The sequence below is a fragment of the Typopeltis vanoorti genome, chromosome 4 (genome assembly GCF_054136105.1).
Source record: "Typopeltis vanoorti isolate ZY-2024b chromosome 4, IOZ_Tvanoo_1.0, whole genome shotgun sequence".
NCBI classification, from domain to species: Eukaryota; Metazoa; Arthropoda; class Arachnida; order Uropygi; family Thelyphonidae; genus Typopeltis; species Typopeltis vanoorti.
This window is the reverse complement of record NC_143552.1, coordinates 31,089,946-31,106,268: the sequence shown is the minus strand read 5'-3', so window position 1 is coordinate 31,106,268 and position 16,323 is coordinate 31,089,946. Positions and strand designations below refer to the sequence as shown.

Sequence of the window (16,323 nt, the reverse complement as noted above, 5' to 3'; positions counted from 1 at the left end):
GTCTAAAATGTGTGTCACCAACATGAAAAGTTTGGAAAGCACTGCATTAAAGACACTGTTCTTATGATTTTCTGCAATCGTTTACTTAAGTGTTTCAGTCGGATTTTTAATATTGAATAATGTTATGATGTTTCAATAAGTGATGTTTAAATTGATAAGAATAAACCAACTTATATTCTTATATGTAGAACTAGAAAACTTGAATAGGAAATTGACTCAATGGATGAAAGTTCTTTGGTTACAATGAAGCCTAAAAAAATTTTGAGGATAGCCAGAGAAAAGTTTTCACAAGTACGTATATTTTTAAGGTTTAACTATTTTATTATTTTCAAAGCACTTTTTATGTCTGAAATAATATCTATTTTTGCTCCTATTAAGGAACACAGTACATGTAGATATTATTTCAAATTAAATTTGTTCCATTTTTTGTAATTGAAGTTTTGGTTATTAGCCAAGGCGATAGTGATTGTTAACAAACACAAAATTCTACAGCGTAAGCGAGTGTTCTTCACTGCTATTACGTAGTCGTTAAAATGCCTCCGATGTCTCAATAATCGTTCAAGTACATTCTTAAGTAGCTGAAACATCTACTTACCATCTCTCTGTGATTGTTATATACTGTATATTTAACAGTAATTATTATGCGAATTAGAAAAAAAACGATAAACATCTACCAAATACCTGTATAAAGTTTTTTTTAATTGAAGATGAGTTAACTGGTGTCATACGGAGATTGGGGATTTTTCCTACCGGCAACCCAGCAACTCGGGTTTATCATTCCACAACTAGGCAAAAATAACGCCTGTATAGAAAACCAAAACTATATTTAGGCATAACACACACACACACACACACACACACACACACACACACATACACACACAATTTAAAGTACTATTATATGTCATTTTTGTTAATATATAAATATTAGGACATTTCATTAATAAATTTTTAATGCAATAAAATATCAGGCAATATATTTTAAATATTATGCAATAAATATGCAAACGCAGAAGATCCGCTTAGCTCAGTCCATATCAGCGATGCCCTTTGGTTGGAAAGTCGCAGATTCGAATCCTGTCCAGGATGCAAAGATCCAGGGTTTTTAAACTGAAGGTGAGAGCCGGTCTCATATGGAGGTGGCAGATTTTTTCCCTTCTGGAAATTAAGGTTTTCCATTTCCGTCATAATAATAAACGCAATTTATAGATATAGCACACAACGCAGATAGTATTAATCATCCTGTTATAAGCAGTAAACAAATTTCTAAGAAGCCAAGTTACTTGACTGTTACATGCCATTTGATCTAAACACGAAATGGAAGAATACGAGTATGTGAATACAAAAGAAAACTTACTTCTAATAAACGCAAATATTCTCTGAGGGAAAGAATCCTTTGAGATAATGGTTATTATTTAACAGCACTTTTGTTTAATCAAATAATATTATTCTTCTGATATTGTTTGGCTTCTCTTTTTATATTAGGGCCAGTACACAGAAGCGCAAGAATTACTCCAACAAGTTCACGAATTATTTCTTGAAGCAGTTTTCCTCCTGGGAGTGATTTTCTATGATGGTCTTGGCATCGCCGAAGATACCGTAAGCGTCCTTTGCAGTAATAGTGATAATCATATAAACAATTTAATTATCACATACTTATTAATTCGTTTTATGTTTTCAATAATGGTAGCTTACATTTTTGTTTTGTTAAAATGTGGTGATTTAAATATTTATTTTGTTAATGGTCTTAGCAGAATGAAAAAGTGTGTAGGGTTATATATATCTGGCACATTATGACGGTGATTACATAGCACGCCTGGAAGTCTAGGTGTTAGACACAAAAGTTAAGTATCTTAAATATCATTTCACAACCACACCGGAATATCAGTTGTTACCTAAAAACGTAATCTGTCCAAAACTATAAGAATACCCATTTTTCTTGGCTACATTAAACGGCAGGAAAAATATCTGCTGGCTTTTCTGACGTCTGTCTATATTTCTAGGAATAAAACTCTGTTTCAGATAATGAATCCTTGATCAAAAGCTCTTTACACAGAACACTGGAACCGTCATTCGTGAAAACTCTAGACTCTCCCACCCCTCCCTCTCCCCTCGCATTCTCCTGTCATCTCTTCTGCATCTACTGGATAGGGGCTGGCCGTGAAGTCTGATCCGTGATAACCAATCATAGATTTTTTTTTTTTTTTTTTTTTTTGGCGGCACTCCAATCCCGAAAGGGTTTTATAAACCTATGTTACGAGGGGGGGGGGTGAAAAGTTTTGATAAACACTTAGAACATGGTTCTACCTCAATTCCTTCATTGTGATTATCACAGCTTTTCAGCACACCCTGATATTTGTACCGTGGTGCCTTAAAGATGTTTTCTATGTTTTATTAATTTTATATAAGTTTTAAAAGAGGTATACCGTGAGTAGACATATAGATACAAAATTAATAACGGAAATTAAAAAATTATAAAATTATATATACAATAAAAAGTTAGGAAAGATTAGCTGATTTAAAAAGTACTATCTCCCATAAAGGGGGGATAGACGTAAACCATCTGTTTACGTCTATCGATTCCTCATGGAACGGCTTTATAAAGAAACATGTGAAACTTTACTTCATTCTCCTAACTTGAACAGATCCAATGGTTTACGTCTACCCCCTTTATGGGAGATAGTACTTTATAAATCAGCTAATCTTTCCTAACTTTTTTTATTGTATATATATATTTTTTTTTTTTTGTTAGGATATTTATTGACACCTTTTTAGTTATCTTACACCAGCTACTTAGATGGCGCTTTTTGGAATTGTCAGTTATTGTTTAATTTGAGCTTAAAATGTACTGAAGATGCCTGTGACATAGGCGAAAATTATACTATTAAATAATCTTTGTACATGAGTTTTCCGTTATTAATTTTGTATTAATTTTATAATTTTTATATTTTATAAAATATAATATATATATATATATATATTTACATTTATTAGACATTTTATACATTTATTTATATATATATATATATATATTTATATTTATTAGACATTTTATATATATATATATATATATATATATATATATTAAAAGCTTATGCGGGAAAATCTTCTTCTTATATTAAATATTCAACAGATTTTGTCTCTAAAATAAAGGACCTAAAACTAATATCTTCTGACATCATGGTGAGCTTTGACGTGGTAGCACTCTTTACCAACGTTCCGACACAGGACGTTCTCCATATTTTAAAAAACAAGATTTCAAATAAAATGTTCTCTCTGTTATCTCACTGTGTAAACTCTGGCTATTTTGAATTCGAAGGTAAACTATACAAACAGGTCAAAGGATTAGCTATGGGAAGCCCCCTCTCTCCTGTGTTAGCCAACATTTTTTTCGAGGACTTTGAACAAAAAGCAATCTCCTCTTTTACTTTAGAACCGAAAATTTGGCTTCGATATGTGGACGATATATTCCTCATATGGGAGCATGGTACTGAGAATCTTCACAAGTTTCTCGACCACTTAAACAACCGCCATCAAGATATAAAATTGACTATGGAGATTGAAGAAAATAGTTCCATCTGTTTCCTAGATGTTAAACTCACCAAGACGCCTGAATCAACTAAAGTCTCTATATTTAGAAAGCCAACTCATACAGACAGATATTTGCATGCGTCATCCCATCACCATCCAGTGCAAAAGTTGGGTATTATATCAACTCTAGCGAATCGTGCAAGATCGGATGAAGAAGAACTGCAAAAGGAACTACAACATCTTAAATGGACCTTTAAAAACAATGGCTACTCTCTAAAAAATATTAACAACCAATTATCCCACCGTCAACGTAGCAACGTAGAGACACAAGACGACTCCAAAGGTCATATCGTCTTGCCATATATCAGCACACTATCCAAAAAGCTGAGTAGAATTCTAAAGAAGTTTAACATAAAAACGTGCTTCTCGACTATGCCAAAAATAAGATCAAGCTTCAACAACTATAAACAACCTCACAACCTTCTACAATTCCCAGGTGTATACAAGGTAACTTGTGAATGCAGAAAGCCTTACTATGGGCAGACAGAGAAATCTACCTTACTACGCTCGAAGAGCACCAGCGCGACATTGCTTATAAAAGAACCAGAGCAACTGCTCTGTCAAGCCATGTCCTGTTTTCAATAAACATGAACAATGAAAGCCACCAACATGAAATAAATTGGACTTCAACTTCAAACCTACACATCTGCCATGATGAGGTAGAGCGTCGCATTGTCGAGTCAAAGGAAATAACCTTGGACCCTTTTCACATGAATAACAATCTTAGCTATAATTTGCCTGACTCTTTCAACTCTACTATTAGATACTGGAGATCGCGTGATTCCACACATGCACAGGTGTACAACAATAGAACTTTAACTCGGACTGTAGTTTAAGCTCATAATAACTGTAATTTACAGTCGAATATTATGGCTTTATTAATTGTATAGCTTTAGAGTGTGTCAATGTTAATTTCAGTGTCTTTTAATGTCTTTCTATCTTCTTATCGCCTGATGAAGTCATTCTTGACGAAACATGTTGCGTTTTTTCAAATAAATGTTATTGTGTTATAATTCTCGGGTTTTAAGTCGGTTAATTTAGAAAAATGAATATATATATATATATATATATTATAAATATATAAATATATATATAAATATAAATTATACATTTATATATATATATATAAATGTATAATTTTATAAAATAAGTTTATATTTTTGGTTCCCAACCTTTTTCCACTTGCGTACCCCTTTTAAATCCATTTCTATAAATTCTACCCTTTTTTTTAAATACTGACACTTTTGTTCAGTGCCTATCTTAATGTAAAAGAGTTTACTTTACTTGTTTCTCCGCCATTACTGATTAGTTTTCGTGTACTACTGAACGGCCCAGCACATACCCCCGGAGGTACACGTACCACCGGTTGGGAACCGACTCTAAAAGGATATCGTGGGTTGCTACATTTAACAGCTTATCATTGTCGATTTTTTAAAGAGCTTCTTACAAACTGAGCAAATGATCTTTAATGCAGTCCATTAGGATGAGCTGCATGAAAAACTTATTTTTTTTTTAATTGCAGAAAATTGTAAATTTCCCACATGCCTAAAATTTTATCTCACAAATGTTCAAATAGACTCCCGCCGAACGTGTAAGGGAAATACACTACCATAGGTTATAGACTAGTGGTTTAAATCACATGAACGAAATGGCAACACCCTCCTTCTGCTTATCTAAGTTAATGTCTATTTGTTCTGATTGTAGTTGAGTCATGTGTTTCACATGTTTCTAAAATAGATTTAGGTTCATGTCGTATCTGTGATTGGAAGAATTTTATAAGCTTTTTTTTTTTGGTGCATGATTTAGTTAGCCAGTCTTAGGTGGAGATTAACTAAACAGATGACAGAAATCATTGTCCATATAAATAACATAAAATAAATAAAAAAATAAAATGACAGATTTCATACTGTGCTATAAATCGAATGGCCCAATCTGACTGTCATCGGATTGGGTTATTGAATGAAAATTGAATAAGATTCGTTTTCACCTTAAAATGTCTTACTAGGTGATGATTCGGCTTTTGCGGCACGATACTGTTGTAACTACTGCTGCACACGGATGTGGTCATGGATTTGTGGACTGCAACTCGTCCGCAAAATATCTCTTATTGCTATGTTCTTCGTAGGCTAAGTACTTTCTGGGATATTGTTGTTGCATGTGTCCTGCGGTATACTGTAGGACTGAACAAAATCAAAGCTCCTTTCTTCCAATTAGTTTTTGAGTTCAGTAGCCCTGGAAATTTGAAAGCCTTTGATTAGTTCATTATTCAAAATTCTATTGTGACATGAAGCTACTAATCGATATTTGCAAGCACTTCATGCTTAACATGAAGTACCGTCGTACTTAAACACGCTCGCTACTAGAATTTCCTCGGTCACGATGGAAGCCAATATTTCTGTATCTTGTGATTTGGTCAGATTATCCAGTACTTTAGGAAGTATGATCTTATTATTTTTTTAAAAAGTTTTAATAGAATTATAATGTATGATATTATGATATGACATTTATTTGTTTATTTTAGACTCGTGGCGTAAATTACATGAACAAAGTGGCAACATCCACTAGTTTTGCTTTGGAAGATGAGCCCTTCGTAAGGCAAGCCCAGTACAATTTAGGTCTGGCTTATTTTCGAGGTACTGGAGTTCCAAAGTCGGATGAAGATGCTGAACGGTCAGTTGGCAAATATGATGCAACTTAACCAAGAATGTTCTTAATCATGCTAATTACTCTAAGATTATTATAAATGTGGCAGTGAAGTTCGGAGTGGCTTAACTGAATCACTTATTTAAATAAAATAGGTAAATATGGGTGCTGAAGATGATTATAGACACCAAATGTCTCCATAATCACCTAACCTTTCTCATTTTCTTCCGTTTTTACCCAAATGAATATTTTAAAAAAACTTCGCAGTAATTTTTTTTTTTTTTGCATCCAAATCCGTTAAGCCTTCCTCCTTTCCATGCCTGCTAAAGGAAACCTATATGAATCACTCAGCCACTCCGACTTCACAATATAGCTTCTTTCACACCTCTGTAATACTACATTCACTTATATATCCGAAGAAAAGCACTCTGGATAGTTGTACTATGTGGAAGCAATTCATTTGACGACTACTGAAAAAACAGGCCCTGGCTACCATTAATGATGTCATGATATGAGGGCTGATATAGCATGGAAATACATATATACATACATACATCTTCAAGGCCTACCTTTTCTAATTGGGTTGTGGGAGCAACAGCTGCAAGAAGAACTTCCAATGGTCACGATCCTCTGCCACAAAGATCAGGTGTTCTGGTGGGATTCCCAAACGTGTCCACCCAAGGTTTTGGATATAATCTATCCAGCGAGTCCTTGGCCTTCCACGTAGCCTCCCACCCTCTGGCTTGGCAAAGAGGGCCTGCTGAGGGAGCCTCTCTTGTGGCATTCTGACCAGGTGCCCGTACCAACGTAACTGTGATCTCTCAACGAGAAGCAGCGGTTGAGTATTGAGGGTTCCCGAATTGCAGAGCTTCTGACTCTGTCGAGTCTTGTCAGCCCCGAACCACTCGAAGGAACCTCATTTCAGCCGCTTGGATTCGTGTCCGCATTCTTTCGGTCATTACCCAACTCTCATGACCATAGTTGAGGATGGTGACATAGACTGTATTGAAGACAGCCAGCTTTGCCTTCTGGCTTAATTCCCGCTTCAATACTACCGAACGGCCAAGCTCCCGCAATATCAAGCTTGCTAAGCCAATTCCAGTATGAATATATGAATATGGATCCAAGGTATTTAAACTTCTCCACTTGCATCATTGGGACTCCACTTACATGTAGAGTTTACTGGAATGGTTGTCTTGAGATCACAAATGTTTCAGTTTTGGCTACACTGATCTTCATTCCGGCGTCTGCACAAACAGCTACAAACCTATCCAGGGTCAGCTGGAGGTCATCTGTGGAAGAGCTATGCAGAACTAGGTCATCTGCAAAAAGCAGACACCCAGTGCTACATCTTCCAATTCTGACACACTCACTTCCTCTGCTGTGCCTAATCAATCCAGTCCATAAATATTATGAAAAGGAGGGGTGACAGAACACACCCTTGGCGGAGGCCAACGGAGTCTGTGAAAGGTTCAGACTTTGTGCTGTTTACCCTGACACAAAACTCTGGGCATTCATACAGGGACTTGATGGCAGCTAATAGTTGGCCATCCACTCCATACTCCTGTACTACTTGCCGAAGCTTATACCGAGGAACCCGGTCATATGCCTTCTCCAAGTCCACAAAACATGTGTAGAAATTCTTGGCATATTCCCAAGATTTCTCAAAGACGTGCCTAAAAGTGAAGATTTGGTCAGTTGTGCTTCTACCAGGACGAAATCCACATTGTTCTTCCTGGAACTTTGACTCAACTATGCTCCTGCACCGTCTTTCCAAGTACCTAGCATACACTTTCCCAGGCAGGCTGAGCAGAGAGATGCCACGATAGTTACTGCAATCCTTCTGGTCTCCCTTCTTGAAGACTGGTATTATTATGCCTGTCTGCCATTGCTTTGGTGCTCGCCCAGATATCTAAGCAGCCTGACACACTCGGGTCAGCCAGAGAACACCGTTTCAATTTAAGGCTTTTAGCATTTCGGGCCGAATTTCATCATCGCCAGCAGCCTTGCCCGATTTTAGCGATTTTATTGCTAAATGGACCTCTTCTGCTGTGAGACTAGTCATTGCCCCGATCTGCACCTCTTGGATGTCCAAAACTGCTGGGCCACCCAGGTTAAGAAGGCTCTCAAAGTATTCCCTCCATCTGTGGAGGATATCCTTCTCGATTGTTAAAAGTGGACCGTGAAAGGCCTTAATTGCCCTTGCTGTGCACGATTTCCTCCCTCGAAAGCGGCGGATGGTCTGCCAGAATACTTTGTTTGCATTTGCATAGGATGAGTCTAACTTTCTCCAAAGGATTCCCAAGCCTTCTGCTTTGCTGTCTTTACTGCCTCAGCATACCGCAAATGCATCTCAGGTGACCTGACCCTAAGCCATGTTAGGAAGGACTAATTTTTTCCCCGGACAGTTTTTTGGACTTCTTGGTTCCACCAAGGTGTCCTTTTCTCACTGCCCGTTGCCACGCCGAGCCGCTTTCTGCCACAGCATGAGAGTGCAGAGGCAGAGACAGCTGTTCTGAACAGTTTCCACTCCTCCTAAACATCTGCAGTATGCTTGGGAATCTCTTTGAACCTGGAGAAATGTCGTCTGATAATTCTTCCTCACAGCCTCATTTTCCAATGCCTCCCATTTCACGCGGTATAGCTACTTAGGCCTACCAGCGTTGATAGTAGCATCTGGTTTCTGAAGCCGTAGGGTGCACACAACAAGGTGGTGGTCAGTTGAGAGTTCCGCCCCTCTTCTCACACGAACGTCCAATACTGAGAAAAATAGGTCTGCCGAGACTATAAAGAAGTCAATCAGAGACCTTTGTTCTAGTGTATCCCTATACCAGGTATACTTATGGACTTCTCGGTGCTGGAAGAAGGTGTTCATTATGGACAAGCTGTTAGTACAGCAGAAGTCCAATAATTTCAACTCATTCGCGTTAAGGTCAGGGGTGTCGTTCCTCCCAACCACACCCGCTCCATGTCTGGTCATCTGTTCCAACATGTGCATTGAAGTCACCCATTAGCAGGACTGATTCCATGTCTGCCACCCTGTCAAAAGCAGCATCCACTTCCTCTAGGAAGGCAGAGTAGTCTGACTCCAGATTAGGTACATAGGCTTTGGTATTTTTACATAGGCACCACAACCAAATCATGGTTTTTCATCTGAAGCCTTAACACACATATCCGTTCCCCCTAATGGGATCCACTCAGCAACACAGTCTGACAGCTGGGGGCTTGTGAGTATCCCCACACCCGCCTGAGCAGACATTGTAGGGCTCACACCAGAGCGGTAGAGCTTCCACCCCTTATTCAGGTCGACAGTTCAAGAGCCTCTCCTCTTGGTTGAAGAAAGCCCGACTAAGTCTAGCCGGTAGCTCTTGGCTTCCTCGACCAGTTCCAAATCCTTCTCTGTCAGAGAGATGTTCCAGTTGCCTAAAGCCATAGTCTGGTGCCGTTGTCGTTGCCATTTCCGTCCTTTTGCAGAATCATTTCTTTGCGCTTCCCCTAAACACCTCCCCCAAACGGGTAGCGGGCCCATTGATGGAGTTTCCTCTAGCAGAGTGCTGAGGAGTAGTGTCTAAGAGAAACTGTAACATATTTTTCGAACGGGTCCCTCTGCCTAAAACCCGAACGCGTCCCTTGGTAACCCGCGCGACGGACGATGCGGTATGAACATTTTTTGATGGCCTGATTATGTTACAGTGTTTGATAGTGTCCTGTTAGCACAAGACGAAATGACACAGCAAAATAGGAAAGATTCCCCTCGAATACTCTAATAGCATTTGGGGGAAGGAGCAAGAAGAGAAGAAAGAAAAAGCAAGGGAGGAAGAGGAGGGACCAGTCTACAGATAATATAACAGATGTATATTACATGAAGTAAGGCATGGTCCAGCATCAGGTACCTCGGGTTTGCCACGCCCGTACTCACTAAAGTGAGCCCCTGAGGCTAGCATGGAAATATACCCACTAATTCTTCTTCACGTCATTAGTTTGATCCACATCTGAGGTTATCACTAAATTTATATCAGTAACTTGTCCACCTAGAATTTTGAAGGAAAAAAAAAGTATAAATTAAAAGTTAAATAAATAAATACGCAAAATATTTAAAACCTTTCTTGGACAAAATTCACATAAAATGGTGTGGTTTAATATGGTATAAAATCATGCTTGCTTTTCAGAGCAGAATACTCAGCTTCTGATATTTACTATACTCATGCTTCTACCAATTTGCAGTAGTTTTTAAAACTGTTGGGTTGAAATAACATAAATGCTGCAGTCAGAAAGAGGTCCACTAGGCAGTATTCGGCGGTTTCTTTTGCATCATTCATTATCTTATTTTTCATTACTTGTTATTTTTCTAACTTATTCTCTGTTACATCGTAGATCAGTTCAATTCATAATTTATGTATTTATATATAATTTTAATCTCACATATTCATTAATTGCTCTTGTACTCTGGTTACGATATATGGAAAAAGCTTTACCAAACTTTGAACCTCTTTTGTTGTATCTTGGAGTAGGATGATGCTGATATTGTGGTATTGAACAAAAGTGAACCCTTTTTTTATTTATGTGGCTCCTACCCACGAAAAGTTTATTTATAAACAAGCAGCACATTCGTACCGTGGGTGGACTAAAGATTTATTATTCTGTTTTTATTAAATTTTATATATTTGGTATTTTTATTTATTTTTTACGTGAGGAAGAAACTCTGGCTTAGAGACCAAACGTGGAACTTTTTCACGTTACTTCCATCCCTCAATAAGTGGGTCAGTGGTCTCCCTATTCAAGGAAAATTCATCGCGAGAAAATTCAAATAATATTGTAATAATATATATATTATTACATTATTTATTACATTACATTACATTACATTATTAGTTATATACAATATATAACTAATGCAAGACAAGACATATTTTAGAAAATATAGTTTCTTTCTGTATTAATTATTTAATTAGATTTTATTTCACTTTTTTATAATTTTATTCTGTAGAAAGTGAAATATTAAGTTATTAATTTCAAATTAATTTAATTTGAAATGCATGGAGCCGTTTTTTTATTTTTATTTTTAAGATTCAAGTTTCCATTAATTTATAAAATAATTGTTTGATAAAAATAATTATCTTGAATCAAGTGTTTAGAGAAGAAATAAAATGTATTGTCTACTAAGTGATTAGATCTGGTTTACACCATGAAAGCATTTATATAATTTCACTCTCACTTTGTTTAATACGATTACTCTGAGGTGCACGTATAGTCTTACAGCGTCCCTATAAAACAATAATTGTCGTCATAATCGCTTTATTATGCAGGAAGAGTGGAGTTAGTTCCAAAATATACGGGTGTACTATAATAGAAAGCACCTAACTTTTGAATTAATTTAGTGAAAAAAAATCACAATTGCATGGGTGTCTTAAGTGCGTAGAAAAATAGCGAAAGATTACAAATATGAATACAGGTAACCCCCGTATAACGCTGATGTTAGGTTCCACAAAAATGCCGCGTTATATAAATCGCGTTATGCAAGACTCAGATCAAATAGAAAAAGTAGGGTTAGGTTCCGAAATCGTTTTTTTTTTTTATTAAGATGATATAAACAATGACATATCCAACAAAAAAAAATATTTTTATTTAATTCAGGTAATTCATGTAAAATATATAAAATTATAAATTAAAAAAATAAACTATGAAACAAATACATAGTATAAAATTATAAAAAATTATAAATTGTACGTAAACTTCATTGCACATAATACATAAATATTTTGGGCAAAATAAAATAAAGTGTATATTTTAATCGTCATCACTCTCTTCAAAACTGACGTTTCGTAGATGTTCTTTATTTACGAGTGGCCGGGCATCGTCATCACTTGAAATCTCTTGGACCTCATTAGTATAATTCTCATTGCATACTTCGGTTGGTTTAGTTGTCAAGAAGTCAGTAATGAGATCTTGTTTACCACTATGCTGCAATTTTTTATTAAGTTCATAATACGTAGCTAAACAAATATCCAATTGTCTCGTGATTTTTCCGGAGCGCTCCATTGAGAGATCATTATCCATAAAATAATTTTCTCCAAGTCCAATCCTTCTGCTAATTTCTTTAAACTGAATTCTTTAACAGATTCATTACAATCAGAATCTTCTGCCGAAGATTCTGATTGTAACTTTCTCCGCCATTTGGTTCGACGTCATCTATTAATTGTACCAGTTACTCGTCATTTAAATCTATTTCCCAATCAATTAATTCATTAATTTATTTTTCAACCATATCGCAAAAGCGCTCTAAGTGGACATTACTATAAAAATATTTCTTTTTACATAAAAAAGCATTACGTATTGTATGTAACTCATAAAAAAATAAAATGCTCAGCTTGAGATTAACACACTTATGATTTTTAATGCGCTTTCCTCGCAGAAAACGAAGACAATTTTCAACAATAAATTCTTTATACAGTAAACAATTGACGTACATGCGTGCTAAAGGGTATTTCTCCCTAATATAAATTCGCTAACTACATGCGCGGTACGGGCAGACGCAAATTTAACGAAGATAAAATTTGATTTTTAAGTCGCGCGTTGAAAAATATATGAAAAGATAAAGGGTTACAGGAGTGTGTAGCTCAGTGGATGTGGCGTTTGCACACCACGGCGCTTGACTGCACGAAGGAAAACTTCTTGGTATCGGATCTAGTACAGGAAATTTTTCTAAGCCTTTTTTCGACCGGTTCCCTTGTTAGTCAATCTCTGGCATGAGCAAGTGGGTTTTTTCTCCCGTAAACTCAAGAAAATCGACCGTAGAACTCACTATTTCAGACACTATATATATATATATATTGTGTTAGAGTTATAGACCACGAGATGGCGGCACTTGCTGAGCTGTCTCTCTTCCCTGCATGTTGCTTAATTAGTGATAACCGTGGGCCAGCTATCTCTTCTGATTGGGTACCAGTGGAGATTGAACTGCCCACTCAATCTCCAAAAGTTAGATAGGGCTAAAACGGCCTCGCCTACTCCCTATACGGGAATAAAAGGCGTTAGCTGATTTTTTTTGATAAAGAGTTACTATAGTTTGTAGACCGTCTTATATCGAAACCGCGTTGTATAAGTACCACGTTCAACAAAGGTTACTCCAATTTGTAGACCGCGTTATACGAGGGTTACCTGTAAATATTCCTAAATTTTGCGCTCTTACTTCCTGACAACCCTATCATACTTTTGCAAAATATCAATATCCAATGAATTATCTAAGTAAGAAGAAAAAAAAAGATTAATATTTTAAGAAACAAACAGAAATTAGGTAATTCACTGATCAGTAAAAACAAAATATTAATTTCACTTTATGCAGAATAAAAATATAAAAAATTGAAATAAAATCTAATTAAATAATACATAAGAAACTATATTTTCTAAAATATGTCTTGTTTTGCAGTTTTTCATATATGTGTATCATTCCAATATATTATTTCAATTTTCTTGCGATGTATTTTCCCTGCGAAGAATATTCTTTGTGATGAATGGTACGGACATAGGTCTCACACTGGACGATGAGATTCATATTCATATGAATCTCATCACCTAAAGACAATCACAAATATTCATGTCCTCGGCAGGAATTCGAATCCACAGCCTGTTGGAGAGCGATACGGATTAGGATGGTACACATAACTATAGGATTTTTTTTTTTAGACTAGAAAAAGCTGGTTAAATAGCATCAATAATACACGCGCAAACCATATGATGCCAGTTAATATTCACTAATACCTCAATCAGAATGGCGATGTCACCATTAATAACGTTAACTTTTCATTCAATTTTACGGTAAAGCGTTTTGTATTCTTTACTAATTTTATCGGAAGTAACTTACAAAGGTCATCGGTAAATGTGAACTGTGTTAATACTTTTTAATTAAATATTCTATTCCTCATCCATGTTTTTTTTTTCTCTGTTTCAGATGGTGGTTGCAGGCAGCTTATGGTAACCTTACTCCAGCAACTGTTCGAGCCCAGTCGGCTTTAGGTATGCTTTATAGTGGAAACGGTACACAAAATATCGAAAATGCTTTCTTCTGGCATTTGAAAGCGTGTAGTAATGAAAACCTGGAGTCGCAGGGTGAGAATGAGCAATGCTAAGAATTCCTCATCAATGCTTACAAAAATGAATTAGTGATGAAATTTTAACAATGTATACATTACGCGTAATATTAGCTTTTTATGTAAAACAGCTTATTTTTCCATACAGAATCTAATTTTTTTGAGTCAGAATTTTGGAATATTCCTACTGAATGAAAGCTGTGTAAATCTGAATGAGATCAATTCATATAACACACGTAACAGACAGAGCAGAATATAATATAATGTTCTGCTCTGTCTCTATCATTATATATAATTTTAATACAATTTTTTTCGATAGACGATAAATTATTATTACTACTACTACTATTCAATTCATAATATGAGTCATCTATTTATCACAGCAATCTCCTATATATCACACTGTCCTAAATTATTATTTACCTTAACTATATTATTTTAAATTTAACTAGTATTAATTTCATCCTGCTGGTTATGCATATTTAATTTTTGTTCTGTTTAATTTTCTCTTATTTATCATTACATTAACCGAAAACAATATTAAAAGTTCTATTTCATAATACAGCAAAATCTATGTAGCTCTTTATTCCAATTGTAGTAATTTTGCTTGAATCTTTCACACTATAAGTGTAATTTCTTTGAGAAATAGTAAAGATAATTAAGGTCCTGCAACCATTGACTCATATTTAAAAAATGGTTCATCATAATCATAATTATAGAATGGAGTATGGTTAGACACAAGAGAAAATTATTGACATTTGTTTTAAATGATCAGATTGTAGTTTAAATATCGATGGAAGAACCAGGTTCCAGCTCAAGATAATGGATGAAAGAGGTAATAGGAGGTTGAATTTAGCACAAGTGATTCGAAATTCGAAGTTCGCGAAAAAAAAAAAAAAAATCTCACGAACGTGCTTATGTCATCCTAATGCGGCCAGATGATTTTATTTGGGATTTTTGTGATTCTTGCTGAAGTGAAAGAAATAATCATGATAGCCATTGACCCATTAATGATATACATATGCCTGCAAATTAAATCGCGTACGTGTTGAGATGAATATGATATTTTATAAATGAAATTTTAAGTGTTCTCAAGACTTTAAGTTTCACTTTCCTAAGTTTTTCATTTCGCATTAATTGTGATAAAGATTTAAAATGTAAAGTTCACTTGAAATAATCATCTCTAATTCAAGCTGCATACACTGCTTGGAAAGAAATTAACGGACACCATAATTGTGAGGAACAAACGGCCATGGTACCCGCTTTAATAAGATGTAGGACCTACTTTCTCTGCGATGACTTCAGCAACCCTACGGGGCATACTTTCTTCGAGCGTACGATAGCGATCAATGGGAATTTTGGACCATTCTCCTGTAGGCATTTATAGATGTCCTGGACTGTTGTGGAATGGAACAGACGTCCATTGACCCTCATCTGAAGCTTCAGTTCATCCCACAGATGTTCAGAAGGGTTGAGAACATGGCTCTGTGGAGGCTAGTCAAGTGTGGTGACATTCATGTCCACAAACCACGCAGTTACAGTAGCAATGTTATGAAACACGGTGCATTATCTTGCTGAAAGAGACAATGGCCATTTCCGTAGAAATGACATAAAAGTTACATTGTCCAGAATGTTCAGATATCTTTAGTAATTCAATGTACGTGGTACCACAAACAGAGGTCCAAGCCAAACCAGGAAAAAGAGGACCATTCATCACATCGCTACTTCTGAATTTCATAGTTGTGGTTACACACTCTGGTAAGAGACGTTCACCGGGCATCGGCCACACCCGTCCATCTACTTGATAGAGGGTGTTGCCTGATTCGTCGCTCCATAACACAGCTTTTCAACCTTCCACGTCTTACTGTACATACACGCTCTTTGCAGCTTTGCAGCTCTGAAGACGCCGCTACATGTTGGTTCGGGTAATGTGGAGGCTTACATATTGCGGTCCTATCATCAAAACCCATGTTGTAAGCCTCTGTTCTGAATGTTTTTGTGC

The 16,323-nt window shown here is 36.1% G+C and overlaps 1 protein-coding gene across 1 annotated transcript; it reads left to right on the top strand.

Moving 5' to 3' along the window:
* The first annotated feature begins 214 nt into the window (after positions 1-214).
* LOC150107200 (LRP2-binding protein-like) lies at positions 215-14,360 on the top strand. Its single transcript, XM_090391683.1, has 4 exons — positions 215-291; positions 1,486-1,599; positions 6,113-6,261; positions 14,183-14,360. Exons 1-4 carry the CDS (start codon positions 220-222, stop codon positions 14,358-14,360), a joined length of 513 nt encoding a protein of 170 aa, XP_090247809.1. The 5' UTR covers positions 215-219.
* The last annotated feature ends 1,963 nt before the right edge of the window (positions 14,361-16,323 follow it).